Below are 21,421 nucleotides of genomic sequence, written 5' to 3'. Positions count from 1 at the left end.
CAGGTTCCATATACACGGTTGTATAATAGTATAACTGTACGGTAGCGTGAAATCAGCAGGTGGTCTTATAATTAATAGTGCATGACACGAATAAAAAAAATACGCTCCAAAACACCGTACAGAACATCTGTTCTTTAATTTGTAAGAAAGAGCCATCTTCCATCGGGAATAAAAATTGCCATCAAATGAATGTAAACATAGCTTAGAAAATATTGAAACGTATGAATGTTTATAATGGTATTGCTGGAACCAATGACGTTAATAACTCCTTCAATTTTCAGAATTCTCTGATGAAACTGACACAGAATATTCTTGCAAATATGTACAATTAAATAAACAAAAACGAAAATAATCGACGAATCTTCCTTGATCGTAAATAAAATAAACGAAAACACAGAGAAAGAATAAAATATAAAGAAATTCTGCAACATTCGACACGAACGACTATCGATGGCGATTCGGGTAAGGAAGGCTACACCCTGTTTCCGAGCAATGTCACGCGTCAGACGAAGCTTCGGCCTCGCGAGCACCGCGAAGATAACGGTCTCGATCTCGATCGCCATCGTGTCGCAATAGATCGGTTTCGCTTGCCCCAGTGTCATGGCGAAATTTCGGTATTCGTGTCGCCAAGGCTCAATTACGACTGGCAATCGTTGTTTACCTCGACTCGCAGCCGCAACATACCTTTCCTACCTATTAAGAAATTATTCCCCGCTCGTTCCCGAGAATACATAGCACACCTTCGATAATTATTTGCTCGCGGGATGAGGCGAGCCCTGTGTTTTCTTAAAATATTCGTTACGACCTCGCACAAACATTCCACGCGTTCACCTGACTAGATCCCACGATGGCAAAACAAGAGATGACGCGACAGTTACGATAATCACAACTGGGCGAGGTCGAGATTGATTCGAAATTGATTCGAAAATCCATTAGATCGATGACTCGAAATGTTTCGAAGTAGGTCATCATAATACATGTGGTTTTTGTGGCACTGTTAGTGGAGCCGTTTTTGCGGGCGATCATTCGGTATTTTCGTAGCGTGTAATTTTCATCTGAGATTAATAAGCAGGCTTGTTTTTATTGGACTGAGATTTCGCTGCGAGAAACTGTTTTGCTGAAATGACTGCAAAAAAGGGGAAATTAAGGGAACAGTTGTAGGATCATATGTACAAATGAAAAAGTGAAGATATTTCGTTGAAGTTGCTCGCAATCTGTCATACTTGACTCGTCAAGGAATCGAAAGTTCGCTTTAATCGCTCCACAGGGATCCTCTATTTCGCACCGCTAAGCGGCGAAAGTGGATCCAGTTCGACGAAGAAATCGAGGAAATTTATCGAAAGATATACGCAATTATTTTTTATAATTCTGAAGAACAGATAAAACTCTATCTGCGGATGAATATCTACTTACCTTGTAACGAAGTTTTAAAAAAAAAGAAACCCATCTTTTCAGTTCTCGTAAATTGATAATGAAATTCATTCATATTACAACTAAGTTTTTTAACCACGAAACTAGTTCGTTCAATCTTTGTGAATTAATAACAACTCTGTTACAAACAGACATTTCGAAAATCATCTGGAATTAGCCTCCAAGTATAGACGATATCTATATGCGAAATTACAAAGGGCTGTCTGTATTGTCTATTTTCTATCGGTGTTTCTCGATGAAGAAGCGACCACGGGAAAAGAAAAATAGGCATGTGATCGTGATCTTCCTTACGCAAGCCTAGCAACCTCATACGAGATCGTTAACGATCCTCCTATACGCAAGTTTACGCGTTCCGTAGATAGTTGCGTAGTTGCTACCGGCATACCAAACCAGCCTCCATCCGAGATATCGATCTTTAATCGAGCTGCGAATAATAGTCATTGATTAACCATAAACTTGTTTCAACACCGCATCATCCCGAAAAATAATATAAATTAATGGACATTATTAAATTATTCCTGTTGCGAAAAAATTATACTAAACAACAATTCTAATAGAATATTTATTATAAAATCTAGATTTCTTACTAATTTTACTTACGATATTATTAATTTGATCTAAATCTTTGAGCATCAAAGAAATATTATATCAGTTTTATTAGTATTATAGTATCGTATCATCGTTATTAATATTCGATTAATCGAATTAATCATATATCTTAATCAGGCAGTACTTTTTGAGAGCATAATTTTTGTACAAACGCCTGTTAGCTGAAACATGGTCTGTGTAAAAGCATAGTGCTTGTCATTTAATTAGAGCCATGCAACAGAGCAGAACAACACAATGCTAATTAGCTGTTTCTTCGCCGATTGTTCTGTATCCTTTTGCGGAACGACTATCCAGAAATATCCTCTTCTGTTGCCGAAGGAGAAAAAAACTTCATTAATTCGGTATCCTTGAAAGCACATTTTTCATCGATGATCATCTACGAAAATAGTTGCTACGCGAGAGATACTCGAATTTAATTCTAAAAAATTATTACCCCTTTGGAAACAGGTTCCATAAAACGCAAATAAATTATTCCAGGAGACAAATATCCTTGTCTTCGATGTATGATTCGAAAACCATCGCAAAACGTTGAAACACGAACGATAAAACGGATAAAGGAACATGACAAGTACCATTCAAGGCTAAAATTATAATTTTAAATAATCCTCTAGAGATATACAGGACGAAGTTACAGCGCAAAGATGAATTAACTTTGATCGTGTCATTTATGCTCTTTCATCTGCACGTTCACGATTGGATTAAAGTAAAACGATAGACGTTTTGTAGGTCAGAAGATGCTCATTCCATTAGTATAGTGACATACTGACTAAGAATGACTGGATTCCGTTTCCTACTTTTTCCTTGACCATCGAGTTCCGACTAGCCTTCCATTTGAATCTGGGTTCTAAATCTCTGCATCCTCTCCCCCTCTCGGTCCGACATTATAGAGATTCTTAGATGCTAAAGAGGACAGGTGGACATTCTTTAAAATATCCCGACTGATTTCAAATCCATAGTAGCGTGTGGCATAGAAATTGAATTTTTATGTAGTCAGTTGTGCTTCCAATGTACATTATTTAAGTTAACAGAAAATTAAGAATCTTCTTGTAATATCTACTTAAAGAGATGCAATGTTCCAGAAAATAAATATGTTTACGAATTATTTACTAAATTTCTATTTACTTTATCCACCGCTAATGGGGAAAGCGAGTTTTCATGAAAAGCGAAGACAACCCTTTTTAATAGGTAGGAGAAGTTAGGTATCCAAGAAAGCAGAAGCCTTTCTCATTCGTTGTTGGAGCGAAGGAGAGTTTGTTAGCGCGAAATAATTACAATGAAAAGTGCACATTGTTCTTCGGTCTCACGACAAGCTTCTTCGCCGATCTTCTCACGAGGCCCTGAAGAAGGTCCTTCTTCCGTGATCCACATTCGGCATTGCGTGCCGTAACGAGGGCAATTCTGCGGTTTTTTGAAGCAAATTCGGCTTCGTTATCGAAGGAAAAACACGCATAAAAAACACTAAACAGCGACGAAATCGTGGTAAAATTTTTATTATCGTCTTTTTATTATCGTCTCGTTAATTTTTTTAGGCATTCCACGTGATAATTTATTCGGTTCTATCTTACGGGTATTTACGTACGTTTCTCGAATGTGATTTTTTCCCCTTTTCTATTTGAAATTTAATTGCTATATCGCCGTGATTTTTTTTAATGTTATTAATAATTTCACACGAGGAAAAATATTATCGAAGCTTAGCCATGTTTAATGTATATCTTATGCTCGAATTTCTCCATTTTTGATATCGTATTCGTTTCACAGGGTTTCCTTTTCTCTTGTTAATTAGTATTAGAGGTCTTTCAAGTGGTGGCCGAAGAAAGTTCACGGTCGCCATGCGTAAAAGATCTTTGGTTCGGGGAATCAAGGTCAATTATATTCTACGAAATGTAATTTCTATGCATTCGTCGTGCTCGATGGCCTGTACTACGCAGAAACTGAGCTGGAAAGTATTCCTTCATTGACTTTGCTCGTAACACGATGTTTCGAATTGCGGTGTCGTCTGAAATTCTATTGCACTGTAACCGGCACGAGAAAAGACGCTTATGTCAGCAGTTATTTCTGTGACATCAAGACCAAAGAAAGATTAGGTCACTTAAGAACATTTATCAGCCTTTGAATCCTGAATCCTTTTAGATCAAATAATTTCCAACGAGTAGTATATTTCTTTATGATAAAAAAATATTAATTTAAACAGCGGTGGAATGCAAGCTTAGGCTTCGTCTTACAAAGTACTTCAATTTACATAACACATACTCTAGGCTTACTATAAATTTTGAACAACTCAATTTTTAAACAGTAGACAGTGCACGGTACATTCAAGAACCAATTCCAAGTATTTAACAATCAGCTTAATGCTTGAACATTCATGAAACCATCTTCCTGAACAAAATTCGTAATTATTGAAAAGAAAAAAAGAAGATGGTTAACTCATATGTCGACTAAACAGATTCAGATGTATTCAACCAAGTCAACGAACAAAGTGTCCATCATCAACTGACCAAAATGGAGAGAGAGGTTTCCGATACCGAAGGGATCTTCTCTAAAAGACTGTCCAGCAACTGGGCGGAGCTGCCAACAACCCTCAGGAAGAAGCCAAAACATCGGCCAGAGATTCTCTCTCAGTTCGTCGATCCTTCAGAAATCTCTGAGAACGAGACCAAGAAAATCGAACCCAAACCCTTCAATAACGTTCAAAGAATCGTGAGAAGATCCGAATTTCTGCGTAAACTGGAAACGAGCGAGAATGGGAAGAACGTGGATTGTAGACGAGACGCGAAGATCGACAAGAAATCGTCAGAATACTCGTTTTCTCGCGTGGACGAAGATTATAGGAAACACTACGAGGATCACGACTCGAAGCTAGGTCCTCGGAGAAAAAGTATAAGCAATCTCGTCGGGAAGTTCGATCACAAGAATTTCTCCGACGAAGATCGAAAAACCAACTCTCCAGACAGCCTCTTAGTGAAGTCCTCGGAGTCGGATTTAAGCAGCGACGAGTACGGACAAACAGACGACTCCGGGGCGTTTTTAGAGAAGGCTTCCAACCGTGAAAAGGGGCCAAAGGGCGAGCAAAGAAACAGGTTCATTAAATTTTTCGCGAAAGACGAATGTAAAAGAAAGAAGAAGCAGGAAGATAAAAAGGCGTCTCCAGACTCTGGTCATTTAGACGTGAACAAGAATAATGTTAAACAGATTTCGAGAATCATAGAATCGACTAAGAAAGATTCCAAAGGAGTGAATCAACAAAAATTCGAGTATGAGAATATACCAAGGATCGATGTGTCCAAATTGGATCAGAAGCCTTTTCTAAACCCTATAACAGCAACGGTTAATTCGATAAACTCGAGCAATTCCGATCGTCCTCAACCGACGATCGAGCAATTAAGGCTTGAAGAGGGTTGCCTGTTAAGAAATTCGAGAAACTCAAGTCCGTCTGGTCCATTGAGAAATAATAACGACAATATCGAGATGAAATATCGAGCTCAATCTCCAGCTAGACAGAATCAAAACGCGGAGGATATTCAGATGAACGAACTGATCCAGGATTTCTACGATAGCGATCAGATCGTCGGTCGAGTGAACGGGGAACGGAAGGTTTCGAAAATGGAAACGATCACGGAAGAAAATGCGGATGGAAGCAAACTGAGTGTCAGGGAAATCTTGAAGAGGTTCGAAGAGCTGAGGACGCAGAACGAGACGCAAGTGGAGGAGAAGTCGAGCGACAAGACCCTCACCACGATACAAGAGACCTTGAAGAAACTCGACGAGAAGGTCAAGAGCTACCAGGTCACGATCCCGATAAGATTCTTGTCCTCGATTAATAAATACTCCGTAAATCTTACTCGATTCCCAGTGAAATTCAATACTCGCATATCAACGATCGTATGCTTTTTACTCTTTCATCATTTTCGCATATTTTAATACGACTAAATACGCTGATAAAAATGATAAATCATTTAAACGAGGTGAGCGCGGTATTTATATAGAATCGATTCCTCCTTATATAGAATATCTTAAAAATAGCACTTGCTGTTCTACCAACTTTTTGTGGCGCAAGAACTGCACAACTAATTAGTTGCAAATTGGGTATTTCGTTTAATGATGCTCTCTTTTATTATGTTGCGTACAACGAGCGTTTCGCGGCGCTTTTGTTACTAGTTAACATACTTCGAGTCAATTATTAGCCGGACAACGACTCCTACCAAATTATATAACACAGGAAGAGATCAGAACTATTTTAATTATGTAATATCTATCAACCAAGCGTACACAAGTATTCATTATCTGAGATCTACAATTTTTACCAAGTATGCGTAACATATTTTAATTAGAGAAAATATTATTAGAGAAAAAATTTAAATAGCGAAAAAGTCAGGTAACAGATATCCATGAAAAGCTACTACCAACGTTAAACCAATGATATTATCTTTTAACTACGGCACTTAATTATTGTTTCCTCGGTGACTGATCGAGAAACGATTTTGCTAACACCCTTCGACGCTTGAGAGTACGTAATTTAGTACGCCAACGATCGACGTCCGTCATTAAATACAGTTTTCCTTCGAAATGATTTATGCTCATCGAGAAAAGGCACCGAGAGGAACAGGATCATTAACTTGTATGTTTTACGAGCAATAAAGAATTCCTTTTGCTATTAATCGGGACCAGCGTTGTCCTTGATGACAACGGCTCGTTTCATGATTCTATAATGTATGAAAATCAATTTTCAATGAAAATTGTTCACCACCGAAACGGAGAGATGCGAAGTGGTTCGGATGTCGAAGCAATTTCCAAAGGCGAGAAATTGTCAGAGGTGAAAAAGCTTTTACCGTTAGGCGGACGATATAAAGTACCGAAAAGGAATGCAGGAGATTGCATTCGCGGTGTACTCGCATAATCGACCCTGTTTACATCGATACTGTGCCAAGATATTAGTAAAATGCTGCCGGTGGTAAAGTTACCGTAATTGAAGGCTGCGTCGAGTGTAACGAGCGTGATCATTAAAAAGTTTAAAGAGAATTAATGGTGCCACCTCAGAAGGTATCCTTCGTTCAGCAATTAAGGTTAACGAACAACGAATCAAGGCTTTATGACGCCTAAAACATCGTGCATATCTCATTCCGTGGCAGGAGTTCTAAGTTTACATCTCAATATTGCCTGATATTTGGTTGATGTCTTATTTGAATTAGTAGATAGACGAGAAGAGGTAGAAAAATTGATATCAATCTCGAGAGGAAATGCAGAATAATTTTTCAGCATGGAAAATGAAACGTTCACCTACATACGTTTGAAAAATTATACACGAGAATCTCTGATAGAGTTGTAAAGCAATTTATTTCATAAACAGGCCGGAGAGAATCAAGTGGATGGTTATTCTTATTAATACCATTACAGTAACTATGAATGCTCACGTTTACCATCGTACCTGGATACATTAACGATTATGTGGGTCAGGGTCAACATCTGCTTATCTCACTCGCTCAGGTACATTCAGGTTTTACCAGCAGGGTATCAGCTATCGATATATCGGGTGCTACGTTACAACTTCCTTAGGAAAATCTGTAGGAAGACCCAAAAATATTTGGAATTTATATCTTTCTACTAGTTCAGAAAATTGAACATAGAAAAGTCTCTTTCTCTAACAAAAGAATATCATTAGATGCAATCAATGCTGCTAAAAATTACAAAATACATAGTTACAATAGTCATCTTGTTATTGATACGAAATTAATTGGGATTAAGATACAAGAAATATTTTATGAACTTAATATTTTTAAAAGTCTAATAGAAAAATGAACTACTATTAATTCTTTTTCTAAAACAATTCACACTCAGAGGAAAGAATTACAGTAGGCATGAAAATTGACAGTGCACTATATGTTCTATTATTTTTTGAGTAATAGCTACTTATTATATTGAAAATTATGGCAAATTGAGAATTACGTTATTGCAATATCATTCCTGCAATGGCACTGTGGAAAAATTACAGTTTCAGACGAAAGAAATCACAATTTACTAAATATATGTCAGCTGTGGAAATAATAATGGCAATCATACGGAGCTATACACTTCGACTTTCACGACATTACCAGCGTCGGAAAAGTGTAAAACGCGTACAGCGGATGTTATCGATTTTCTTCTGTAGAATCCAACTAAACTATCATTCATGAGCATTTAGTAATTAAATAACTTTATACAGAATCTAGTTTCTACATCGTCTAAGAAACTAGTTATGCCGATATAACACGCGGGAGAAGTCGGTCGTAAATCGTTCACGAATTATTAATTTGTATGTTTCATTCATCCATTCGATTAATAGCCATTCGATTGAATAAAAAAGAAATAAATTAGAAGAGAAACTTATTGAATATACTTACATTACGATCCACAAGCTTAGGAGCGGTCATGTATAATCAGTCATATTTAATTAAACAGATACATATTATTATTCTGCTGATAGCCGAAAGTAAAAAAACTTCCAATATATGCGTTTTACTACTTTTCTTTTTTTCTTTTTCTTTTAAAGAGAAAACGGAATATTATAAAGAAGAATATTCTACGAGACACCTAGACACCATAGTGCATTCTTTGAATTCTTATAATGATTCTGACTGGCGTGCAAGGAAACTCGTTTTCTCATTCGCGAGATCGATCGATGGATCCGAGATACCCGCGACTATGTCGGTGAAATGCAGGAAATGCAAGCCGAAAGAGAAAATGAATAATAGAAAAGGTCGAGAAACCGTCGTGTAAATCACTCGCGAAACCAGGGCGACGTGACGCCCACGAGGTTTTTACACAGGAAGTTTACACACCCGAACGTGATTTCTTGATCTTTTGATTGTGATAAAAAAACGGAAGACACTCGTTCAAGAAACACAAAATCCCGACCTCTGACCAACATGGTACATAAAGAACGGGTCCCTTTATACGGGAAGTGAAAAGTAGTAGTTTAATCGATGATATTTGTATAATTTTTATTGGTGATTTATGAAACTCTATCCAGCTTGTAATTATCGTCTTTTTTCTCTTTTTTTATTTAAAGTGTAACGATTTCCTCCGCTCTAGATCGACAAACCCCCCCCCCCTGAAAATCATGTGAAAGTTTAATTTGGTATATTAGAATAAATGATGTCACTATTCGCTTAAAGACCAACTTTCCCAGCTATAAATACTTGATAGATTTCGCAGTAGATTAAATATATAATTAAGAATAATAATAATCAAAGTAGATATTCGTGACTTTCGCGATCTAGGTTGCACTCTGATTTAAAATCTCTGAACAAAAATTCTACAGTTCCTGGATGTTATAACTGATCCCAAAAAGAATTATGGTCGATAAATAATACAATTATCTCTCAGTATTTAATATTAAATTAAACAAAAATAAATGAATTAATAAAATAAAATTTTACATTACTAAATTACTTGAGCACTCCAGATTCAAAATTTCAATTCAGAATATCCTAATAATGGAAAACTCCAGCTCCCAAAATCAAGTAAATTGAGAACTGAATGATAATAATAATTAAATAAAATGGTACGTTACGATTACAGGTGGATCAGAAGCCGCTGCATAAGCCGAACCATCATGAGAATCACGTGTCTCAGATCACGAAATCGATCCAGTCACAGGCGAATCACAGTACGTCGAATCACGTTCAATCCCATGGTCAGCCTAATCATGTTATCTCGAATCACGAGAACCACGTGTCTGCCGGTCGTGTGCCGAACCACGTGTCAGCGACAAACCAGACGAATCATCAGAAAAACCAGCAGAACCAGCGGCTTAGCCCGAATCAGGAATGGCGTCAACCGGAAGACAACGGCAGATTGCAAGAAGATGGCATCTACGAGAGCGGGCCGATCGTCAACGACGGAAAACACTCTCTGTTGCAATACGCCATGCTCAACTTTAGACAAAGCACAGAGAAGTTAGTATTCTACTTATTCCAATTCATAATGTTATACAATTTATTTTTATTACAGTTCGTTTTATGCGATAATATATTTTTCTCAAATAGATGACAAATATAAAATTCGAAAACTCTTGCATTAATAAATAGGTGTATAAACTTTTTCATCATTATACTTCATTTTTCTAATATCTCACTTTTAATCGAGTTTAGAAAATACATTAAAGCTTCTACTTTTGCAGAATAAAATTTTAATAAACCTATTTCACTAGTAATGCTAAAAATGAAGATTGTAATGTATTTTCTTTCGCAACATGTTGCACGCTGTACACTCTAGACTTGGATCAGTAAGTACCAAAAAATATATCTCCCAATAAGAAACAAATCCTTGCTCTGAAAAAGAACACTTTTACCAAAACGAGGCATCGCAATAAAGGAGAAATTAATGTTAAAGACTAATTGGTCGCTCTTACGCAAGAAACAAGAGCTAGCCGTGTTGAGAAAGCATAACGCACTGCAGTTCTCAGAGTAACATCGACCATCTTGGTGAACGCGCGGCTAACGAGTACAGCTCGTCTTCTTTTGGCATTATTCCGTGGTTCGCGAGTTACCGTTTCAAAGTGCTTCCTAACTTGACGAGGAAACTTCGATATATTTGTTTCACATAGGATTTTCTATCAAATTTTCTACTTACTACCAATTCGATCTTACTGAAGAAACTTATGTCGAAGAAGAAAGATCTAGATGGAATTTAATAGAATCACTAATGAATAGATTTCTAAAAATTATGTACGTAAGATTACAATATTAAATTCTAATTGAATGTATAAAATTCTAAAAGAAGTGAGAATTGACATTGCAAATGTATCTTAATTGTCTTTGCTATTCAGTGACCGACTAACTGTACCAACGTGTACAACTAATTAAAATTAATTAGGAGTTTTCACTATTCATTGTGCGGTATTCATTATTCATAGAGATTTAGAAAGAAATATTCAACCATGGTTTTACACAGGAAACACATTTGTAACGAGGTATCAAAGTAAAACGAGAAAAGAATCGGCGAAAAACAATAACCAACAGAGGGATCAACCTTCAACCAAGTCGAAGGGGAATCATTAAAACGCCTAACTAGAGTGTAGACTTCCTAAACATGACTTTGACAAGTGACGGCCACCCGGCCAGTACTCTGAACGGGACTTTTTCCTCTGTCTCTGTAGCAACATCCTGCAATGGAAATCTCCTTTACGGCCACGTACTCCTCCAACGAGATGTCTTCCGTTTTGGAAGACTATTACTTACGTCACCCCCGAGTCCCGTTCCTTCGATAAATTAATTCTAACAGTCGCTTCCCGCGGTTACAACTTCCTACAATAACAAGCAGAGTTTTAATAAACAAAAGTTTTAACAAAATATTTAATTTTATAGGTTTGAGATGTTGAAGACAGCAGATGGATCTATAAGTGGATCTCTTAAAGTGATCGAATCTTTGAAGAGTAAAAAGAAGAATAAAAAGAATAAAGGCCAACAGGATGGTGCGGAATGGACTTGGAAGGAACAAGTGGATCTTGTAAAATACTCTCCTGTGCCAATAGAACAGAGTCTTTTGAGACTTGATGCAGACTTAAGTGCCTTGGCAGTGGAATGCTTTTTGTGTCTAATGAGGTACATGGGTGATCAACCTTTGCCTCCAGATACTAGCGAAGTAAAATGTGTTTACACCATTCTAATGGTAAGTGACGATGTTTCTCTTCTGAACAAACAATCTCTCAGAAAACAATCCTATATCTTTTATATCCCTAGTTTGTATGAAATACGCTGAAATGATAAAAATTTTAAATATTCTGTACAATGACTTTGTTATATCCAATTATATGAAGAAATATAGTGAAATTTGCTGAGATAATTTGTATTAGGGTCAAGGATTTAATGATGAAGGATAATAATTTGACAACCTACTTTTAGTGTTGAAGGATTTGAATTTCCTTTTACTTGCTACTTCTTTTCATTAAAGATTTCTCCTAGATGAATATATCTTCATAATGTATTCTCCAAGGAGAACGTTCGAAATACTTTCATCAAATGATGCATGCAAACTTCATTTCATTTTTCAGGCTTATTATTATCAAAAATATTGTACTGCCTTATAAGGATGTCTAACAATCCTTCATCACTAAAATAATAAATTTATTAAGAGCAGGAAGATAAATTTTATATCGCTAGTTTATTTTCATATATTTTTAAAAAGTTTTACATTTAGAAAATGATATTTATAATATGCCTTAATATTGTAAAATAATTGCAAAGAGTGAAATCATCACTTTCTTTCTCCATAAACTACTGAGAAAAATCTTAGTTTAACATCTAAGGAAATTATTCTCACCACTTTCAATCTAATTACAGCATTGTCATAAGTATGAATTACTTCGTGATGAAGTTTACTGTCAATTGATGAAACAGACTACAAACAATAAGAGCCCAAATCCAGATAGCTGTCAACGTGGTTGGAGGATCTTTAGCATTGTTGCTGCTTACTTCACTTGCAGTGATGGTCTGAGGCCTTATTTAACCAAATATCTGGAAACTGCAGCTTATGATAAGAGGAGAGCTTACCATGGTACAGCTACAGTGTGTTTACAAAATCTCAGGAAGACAGTTAAATATGGAGGAAGGAAAAACGTGCCAAGCGTGGATGAAATTATGGCAATTAGTGCAGGTAGAAATGCGAAGAGACAGATTTACAGACTACCAGGTGGAACAGAAAGAGTTATCAACACCAAATGTACAACTGTAGTACAGGTAAGTTTAGTTTTCTCCAAATTATCTAATTATACAAAGGATCAGGATAGATGCAAGCAATATACGAAACAAACTAGAAAATCTATTGGATTATCTATTGTATTATAAGGCTGTTAGTAGCTAAGCGCTGACAAACAAAATAATTGCAATATAATTTGCAGGAGGTTCTTTAAACATTTACATTTAAAGATAATAAAGAAACAACAATTTATAATACAAGTGCATGGCAATTAAATAAAATAATATCAAAAATTATAAAATTAAGTTGTAACATAGGTTCTATTAAAAATATTACTAATAATCAAACAATAACATGTAAAATACTTATAAAATTAAAAAAAAAAAATGTATTTGTGCCGATATGTAGTCATTAGAGTGAATAAGATTATATATAGTATGACATATATAGTATGATATATATGATATATAGATTAAAACCTTCACACTAACGTTATAGTACAAGATTATGTACAGATACTCGTAGATAATTAATTATTAATGCGTAGAATAATAGTACAATTAATTTCAAGCTACAAGCAACTCAATTTAGTAGTACGTAACCTTACAAATTGACATACTCGTTACAGAGTTGTAAAAATTTCACCAATTATGCAACATACTTTACAACTTTACTTACAAATAATAATAACCATAATTAGTTTGTTAACATAAATTAAATGAGAAAGCTTACCGAATTTCTAATGATATTCTTATCAATTTTTCACTTTTCGTAACACTCCCAATTTATCGACGCTAGTATGCTCCGAATGCCGGCTAATGCGCGCCAAGATTCAAATTCAAATCTCAGTAAACCATTCTATAATACATATTCGTAAAATTAATTTAATATAAGAAACATAAAATTAATGGTATATCATTGAAGAGAAAACAAAATCAATGAAAATATCTCCTATATAATATAATAACATATATAATAATAAATTGCAAAAGTCAAATTGTTATTGATTTATTTAATAGCACTTTGAGTTTAGGACTGTTATATTTTAATAAATCCTAGTCAACAAATGTCAAATTGCAATATATTGTAATGACTAATTCTTAATAATTTGTTAATAACTTATCTATTTGGCAGGATGTTATCGAGGAGATGTGCAATATAATATCTGTAAGAAACCCTCATGAAATGGATGAATTCTCATTATACTGCATTGTTGATGGTGATGCGTTTACGATGCCTTTAGCCAGAGATGAATACGTACTAGACGTAACTACGGAGCTACATAAAAATCATCAAGTCTTCTACTTAATATTCTGCAGGTATATATCTTTCCATTGATAAAAGGACTTATCTAAAAAATGAAAGCAGTGCAAATAAGAAAACAAAAAAATAATATAATCTCTTTCAATCTAGATCTGTATGGTATTATCCTCTCAGACTGGATGCTCCATTGTATATAGAAGTCGTGTTCAATCAGATTGCTCCAGATTACTTGGAAGGTCTTCTACTAGTTTTACCTGGTGAACATTTACCTCAAGAAGTCATAGTAAGTCTTTCTATCTTTGGTATTTTATGTAAATAGTATATTGACATTGTTTGGAGTTTTTAATTAATATATTTTCTCTTTTCTTTCTAGTTCGATATGGCTCAAATAGCTGCTCTTTTACATAGGGCAGCAGATATGACTCACGAACCAACAACGAAAGAAATTAAATATTTATTACCAAAACCAGTGCTCAGTTTGAGAGAACCACGACCACAACAGTGGTCAAATATGGTCCAACAAGCATGGAACAATGTGCAACACAATACAGTTGCTGCTTGTAAAGCACAGGTGCTTGGTACGTGTTTCGGTTCTTATTAGCGAATATTTATATCATGAAAATAATGTTTAACTTTATTTTTAGAAATTTTATGGAAGTGGCCATTATTCGGGTCTAGTTTCTTCGCTGTGAAGAGGGTGCCTGAAGGAAAAGAGAAGGGTGGTGATCATATTTTGGCGCTCAACAGGCATGGAGTGCATTTTATTGATTTAATCACACATGTAAGTAATTCAATCCCCGTTTTCTGCCTCTATGTAAAAAAGCAATAGATAATTCAATGAAACCGGCGCCAAATTTTTAGGAGACCCTGTACCACTACCCCTATTCCGAGGTAATATCCACGAGGAAAGTAAAATCCGAAGAAGGAACTCTGTACCTTGACATGAAATGCGGTAATTTAATGCAACAACGCATCACACGACTTCAGACTGAACAAGCCCATGAAATTTCACGACTAATTAGACAATACATCACCATGGAACAACGAGCCACCAATGCTCAAGGTGCTAGCATTGGGTTTGGCATGAGATAAAATTTTCCATCTGCACTTTGAACTTATAGTAATCATATAGATTAACATTTTAGAGGCGTACAATCTTTTTGTATTGTTTAATCGGATAAGAAACGCTGTAAATACATATTTAAAAGAAACGATTCCATCATGATGAAGGAAATTTCATCAAAGAAAAAGAAGTCCAATATATCGTAAAGTGCTCATAAAGTTCGAAAGTTTCAAAGAATTGTCAGTAAAATTATGTTTATTCTTTCGTTATTTATTTATTCAAAGAGCAGAAGATTTGGTTAAGCTTTTGTAAGAGATTTTATAACATGCAAACTAAATGAAGAATATAGTTTGAGAATCTTTTGACTTGTAAATATGTCTAGTTAGGAACGAGAAACGAACAGAATTGAAACACAGCTCATCTGGTAATACTATTACAGATAAAATTATCGTAACTATTTCTCAAATCGTGACAAGATATTTCTCATGTTTCTTCCTCGTTTTAAGAAATACCTTTCTATAAACTTCGACGAGTACACCAAAATGTAACAAACTTAAAAAATAAGTCAAGTTCATACATCGATGCAAAGGGAAAGTAGATGATCAAGAATGTCGCGTTGGATTAAACGCACTATAAAGATACCAACTCAACAATATTGCAATGTTCAAACTATCGTTTCATAAAATAAGACTATCTAGTTACACAACAGTCTTAAGAATGAGAATGTCTGATAATCTTCTTCGTTAAGGAGAATTAATTTTATACATACCGTTGAAAAGAGGAAAAAGACGAAGAAGAGGAACGAATGCTCAAGTGTCTAAGCAATTATTCTCAACTCTGTAAATACGCGTTTAGAAACGTCTAGAGAAAGAGAGAACTACAACGAGAGGACGATGGTTCTGTAAAATGAAATATGTCGATACATGGCTCGCTAGAAGCTTTTTAATAGGATTCGATGGCAGGACACGTCGATACTCTCGATGGCAGGACACGTCGATACTCTCGATGGCTGCTGCGTCTTCCGGTTGATTTCTTTTTCTTTCAGTTTCAATGAGGGCAATTTTCTTCTCGTTTTTTTAATAATCGAAGAAATTGCCGATCACCTTGAATAATAAGGAAAATAAATGACATGTTTCGAATGTTGAATAGGATCGATTTATTTATATAAAAAGCGTAAGAAAAAGAAACGATACGGTACACGTAAAAGTTAATGTAAATCCAATTAAATGCTAATATCTTTAACGAGTACATTCTGATGGAGACTAACAAACTGCGGTTACATGTTTATCACAAGGAGACATTATTATTAATAATTGTACGTATGCGTATCGATGTGAACGAAGATGTTAAAACTTCATATTAAAAATTTCTACTTATACGAAAATAGTTGTATGCCTCTCAAGTTACCTTTTCTCCTTCCCATTTCAAAAACGTATATATAAAAACATATAAAAAGGCAGTAGGTAATGATAATAATAATGACTTATTAATAGATCAAATTAATAAATCATATTTTTGAAATTAGAGAAATTGAAGAAATTAGTATTATTTTATTAAATATGAGAAAATTACACAGAGAAATACTCAGATAGAAGTAAAGAGAAATTGATTTTGCACTCTGTGTTTTGATATGCATATCATTCTAAATTATTCTACCTCAGACCCTTTCTAATCTATTTATAATCATATAACCTGTTGCTTTACGAGAAAGCTTTTTAAATTTATTTCTCAAGCAATCATTCAGTCACACGAAGTCATTAAGAAATCATAAAGCAACAAGTTAATAGCTTGTTGTGCGTTATATGTCAATTCTTCGAGCGACTTGGACTCGAACCAGGTGTTTTCATTTTCGTTTCATGAGGCCAATTACTGGCGGTATGTTTAACATATCCAGGATCAGTAGGTGACGAAGGTGTTCGAATGTTGAGTGTCTGTGTCCCCGTGCTCGCTGTTCGGAGCGAAGTAAAGCATTCTTCCAATATTTCGAGTTCGTCTTTTCTCTGGTCGAATTCTTTTCCATAACCCTTTGGCGGCGGCGGAATATTAAAAGAAACATCACGATTTTTTTTCTGACCTTTTGGCGACATTCCTTTCATTCGAACTGGCACATTGTCGTACTGACTAGTGTCAGAATATCTATTAATAATAAAATGATAATAGGTAATAGGAGATTATGAAAATAATAATTATAATATAATAGAGAATTAATGCGTCAATGAGAATTGATGCAAATGCGAAAGAATGAATTCGTCGATATTAACGAAGCTAATATTATAGTAATAAACTGCTCATTGTGCAACTACCTGTAACCTTCGATAGCTTCGTCCACATCGCGCTCAACCTTCATAATCTTCACACTAGGATTCACGATCTTCGCGAATATAGGTTCACTTTTATGATTCGTTTCGGTTGGAAAACGAGGCGTGTCAATTTCGTCCACTGGACGTTGATAAATATCATGAACCTTATAAACCACAGTAGGCGCTTCCATTCCATGATCCGTTCTATAAGAGTCCCTGTTCATAGCTTTTTGCATCTCAGAATCTCGATACATTTTCGAGTCTCGGAGAGCTCTCCCATTTTCAAAATTCTGCGTATATTCTTTTGGTTCTCCATATTCTCGACTGAAATCGCCAGTTCCTTCATCTTCATACGAATCTTTCGAACGCTGCTTGGAGGAACGATTTTGTTCCCATTTTCGCGGATCTTCAGACTGTTCTTGCCCTGAACTCTTTTGATGTCTTTCATCTACTTTCTCGAAACCATCGTTTATAGTACCACTGTCGTCGTTTTTGGAAACTTGAGGACTGCTTATTTTTGGAGATTTTGTTTCTTTTTCGCTGGCCAGAGTCGTCGTTATTTGTCGTTTAGCTGTCATATATCAATTAAAAAATGAAGTCAATTTAATTGTGAATAAAAATAAAGATAAAATTTCTGGAAACTTAATTTTGTAAGAAGTATTATCTCCATAATTTATATTTATATATTATTATATATATTGTTAATTTATATATTGTCTCCTTAATTTATATTTAACACTTCCGTTTATATCTTAACAAAAATGTATGATACCTCTTTTATCAGTCAGAAGTTCTGTCATGCCATGCTTATCCTTTTTCTTTGGTGTGCTCATTAACAAGTCAGCGATGAAAACTAACGCTGTTAGCAAGCACAGTGCCCCAAAAACCGCGGCATTGTCTATCAAATCCTCAGGGACATTTTCAATAGATGCCAACGATAAAGCGCCGACGATACCGAAAAGAATTACTCCAAGTCCAAGGAAGAATATTTCCTTAAATAGAAAAGAAAGATCTTCGTATACTCATCAAGCAGAACAATGAAATGTTAATGACTTCCTCTGTTTAACATAATCTTCATTAAAATCCTCGGGACCTTTCATATCCCCTATCATCTCATGAAATTCAAGTATAAACGTGAAACAACCTTCACACATTTACGACCATTAACAATTCGATAAATCGTATTCCTTTTCAAGATTTCTTCACAATAGCGATTGTAACGTCTTTCAGTGAACCATTTCTATAAAAATCATCGTTTATGTCATCTACGAGCAAACAGCTAAGAATTTCAGCTCAGAATTAAGAATATCAACAATTTGTTTTAAATGCAAATTTCTGTCTTAATGAACGCATAGATCCGCATGTGGAAATCATTGCGATCTGCCTAGCCTCAGTTGTGAGTCATTAACTAAGAACTAAGTTACAGTAGCGTACGTATTACGTGCTCAATTGCCATACACCAAGGCAAGGATGTTGTTACGTGCTTCTTCTTGTAGCTTGCTCATACGAAGGATACTTTTAACCTTGCCCCTCAATGACAGTGCTAACTGGACACGACAGTTCTCACGCTATCGTTAAAACGCGTGCTCTATATTTAACCGATTTCTCGTTTCAAGAGTCCATCTGCATAACTTGAAAGAAGCATGAAAAAAAAGCAACCTTGTAAAAAGAGCTCTGCTAACACAGATCGGTACATCGTAACTTCGAATGCAATGATGATTGACTAATGAACGAGGTGTGCCCGCCGGAAAATATTTGCAACCAGGAAAGATATTGAAAATGCGTTCATGCTGAAGATTAATATCGTGGGAGTCTTGAATATCTTGCTTTGAAAATTTATTATAGTCTCTATCGTTGGTATTAATTGCAAAAGTATTTCGTGTATTTATCTCGGTGCATTTAAAACTGCTACCGAAAATCACGCAGGAAATGTTTTATATTTTTGTAAAAACTCATTAAGGTACTGATAATCGAGTAACTTTCGTAATCCGAGAATAAGTAAAAGGTAACACCACAATCAGTTACTAATATTATTCGATAATGAATCAGTCATGGAGTCTAGTAATTTCAATTTTTACCTGTTTCATCTCACTTTTACTGGTGAAACTTGTCGAAATTAATTCCTGGAATTCCTGACCTTACAAATAAATTTTAACGAATATTTTTTTACACACTTAATGTAAAAAAAATTCTATGATTTTCCATCGATTCTAATCATTAACTACATCTAATAACAATTTAAGATCCCGAATTTGTTCCAGTAGTTAATTCAATTATAATTATTTCCTAAAAGAAACATTTAAATTTCTGCATTCAGGGTGTTGGTTAAGAAGAAAGATACATCAATGTGCGATAAAATCAGCCTCGTCGAAGGACAGTGTTCCGTAAAAGAGAAAGAATACCTTGAAAAGTCCAAACAATACGACTATTATGGAAATATGTCGACTTGTATAATTGTCAAGGAAGAAGTGAATTAAAAGTTCGGGAAATATACATCGAACGTTTCGTCGTGTTATATACGTATACTGTTTAAAGAAAAAAAGTTACAAAAAAGCGGAAAGAATTACCGTCTTTCGACCATCTAGCTCTCCTGTCGCAGCAGCAATAAGAAGACCCGTCGTGATTATTATGTAACCACCACAAGTCGCGGTTGCAAGAGCGGCGCCTAGATTAACAAAAGAAAAGTGTGTTGTTGCGTGTTTTACATTTCTTTTTCCAACATATACTATAGTACTTATACATCAATTACTATAAAGCATAAAATAAATTTCCATTCAAATTAATCTACATAGAATAATGTACTATCCAACCATGAGAGATAGAAAAACTAACTGATAGCAATACAAATATATTCTTCTGCTAATTTATGGCGTAATGCAAACTATAGAGATAAACGTTTCAAGAAAGTAATAAAAATTAGTATGCCTTTTGGGTCAATTTTGCTTTTATAAAAGGAAAAGTATAAAGTAATAGATATTAATTTTCGAACCTATGGCACCCCATGTGACGTTATTCAAAAGGGACCATTCTCTGCTCCGACTTCTCAAATAATGGAACACTCTTCGGCTTTCGTCATCAGTTACCCTGAGTGCCACCACGCAGGCAAGGCAAAGCATCTGCAACACGAATGTTCATAGTTGCAAAATTTAATAAGAAGGAATGAGTTAAAATTCAATTATCCAGTGTTCAGTTCCGTTCGCAGGAACAATTACAGATAATTGATTGTGGGAGTATTCAAAGGAATCCTTATCTCGTATTGTGAGAACACTGATATAAGAGCAATTAGTAATATATAATTGAAATGCAAATTGTGCTAGAATTTTTGTTTAAACATTAACGTTCATTATCATGTATGAATATGTAACTGAAGTAGCATGCAATATCAAAACAAATATATGTACAAAAATAAATATACAATTTTTCCATTGTTACGCACCACTTCGATAATCCTGATGAATACCTTGCGATTCCACATATTTAACTTTGTTTATCAACAATTCCCAATTTTACAATGTTCATTCAACCATTGTTAACGTATTTCAATTTTCAAACTGTCATCAAGAATTTGGGACAACGTCGAGTAGAAAGCTTCATCATATAATTTCACTTATCACAACCCGCATAAAAATAGTTCATTTCACATTCAGTAGACTCAGAAGAATTGCACAAATGGTATACTATCAAAAACAGGAATACAATCATAAATTAAAAATTATTAAATATAAAATCTACCTTCATCTGTAAAATTAAAAAAAAAGTACGAATCAGATCTTAAAAGAAGCGAACGATTAAATCTATCCCAGCAGTTAGTTCGTGATCAACTGTATTAATATAATAATCGGTAAAACGGACATGTGGGAGGTCGCGTTATCTTACTCATTAGTGAAATTCGAGCGATGGGATTACAAGACGAACCGCGGCGCGCGTCGAACGACAACTGAAGAGATAGAGAGAATCGTGGTTCAAGTTGCACGGGCTACGTAGTGTCACGTAATAAGGTCTGCGTACTGCAGGTAACAATGCTATTATCGTACGGTGCATTGGCGCAGTACGGTGTGAATTTTCGCAATAAATACCATGGAAA

General features: G+C 35.1%; 2 protein-coding genes and 1 long non-coding RNA gene across 7 annotated transcripts in view; 1 reads left to right on the top strand and 2 right to left on the bottom strand.

Moving 5' to 3' along the window:
• The window catches only part of Myo10a (unconventional myosin 10A), a 62,011-nt gene extending 46,187 nt beyond the window's left edge, over positions 1–15,824 (top strand). For all 4 annotated transcript variants that reach the window (XM_072014034.1, XM_072014033.1, XM_072014032.1 and 1 more), the window contains 8 exons: positions 9,595–9,971; positions 11,382–11,685; positions 12,357–12,752; positions 13,846–14,030; positions 14,125–14,257; positions 14,348–14,552; positions 14,619–14,755; positions 14,836–15,824. In XM_072014034.1, the coding sequence (XP_071870135.1) occupies positions 9,595–9,971; positions 11,382–11,685; positions 12,357–12,752; positions 13,846–14,030; positions 14,125–14,257; positions 14,348–14,552; positions 14,619–14,755; positions 14,836–15,066 (1,968 nt within the window). In that variant the 3' untranslated portion in view covers positions 15,067–15,824. The remainder of the gene's footprint in view (positions 1–9,594; positions 9,972–11,381; positions 11,686–12,356; positions 12,753–13,845; positions 14,031–14,124; positions 14,258–14,347; positions 14,553–14,618; positions 14,756–14,835) is intronic.
• On the bottom strand, positions 9,715–11,388 carry LOC139992834 (uncharacterized). The gene is made up of 2 exons (XR_011801211.1): positions 11,256–11,388; positions 9,715–11,180 (listed from the first exon to the last, which is right to left on the bottom strand). It is a non-coding gene; the product is annotated as an uncharacterized lncRNA (long non-coding RNA).
• A 192-nt stretch (positions 15,825–16,016) lies between the features above and the next one.
• Positions 16,017–21,340, bottom strand: LOC139992827 (uncharacterized). 2 transcript variants are annotated; one of them, XM_072014047.1, is made up of 7 exons: positions 21,214–21,340; positions 20,774–21,014; positions 20,327–20,453; positions 19,905–20,002; positions 18,110–18,329; positions 17,341–17,908; positions 16,017–17,173 (listed from the first exon to the last, which is right to left on the bottom strand). In XM_072014047.1, the coding sequence occupies exons 2-7, from the start codon at positions 20,810–20,812 to the stop codon at positions 16,843–16,845; spliced, it is 1,383 nt and encodes a 460-aa protein (XP_071870148.1). In that variant the 5' UTR covers positions 20,813–21,014; positions 21,214–21,340; the 3' UTR covers positions 16,017–16,842. The 2 variants fall into 2 exon arrangements, with proteins under 2 accessions (XP_071870148.1, XP_071870149.1); XM_072014048.1 differs by having other exon boundaries at positions 20,774–21,075; positions 21,214–21,230.
• Positions 21,341–21,421: the final 81 nt, after the last annotated feature.

Source organism: Bombus fervidus, chromosome 12, assembly GCF_041682495.2.
Source record: "Bombus fervidus isolate BK054 chromosome 12, iyBomFerv1, whole genome shotgun sequence".
In the NCBI taxonomy this organism is placed as follows: domain Eukaryota; kingdom Metazoa; phylum Arthropoda; class Insecta; order Hymenoptera; family Apidae; genus Bombus; species Bombus fervidus.
This window is presented reverse-complemented; position numbering and strand designations above follow the sequence as displayed.

Bases quoted from the DNA above. Each gene is read 5' to 3' on its own strand.
- LOC139992827 (XM_072014047.1), bottom strand. From the start codon at position 20,812: ATGTGGAATCGCAAGGTATTCATCAGGATTATCGAAGTG. The intron at 20,003-20,326 runs GTTCGAAAATTA...TTGTTAATCTAG, and splicing joins CGTCACATGGGGTGCCATAG to GCGCCGCTCTTGCAACCGCG. The intron at 17,174-17,340 runs GTAGTTGCACAA...TATTATTAATAG, and splicing joins GAAGCTATCGAAGGTTACAG to ATATTCTGACACTAGTCAGT.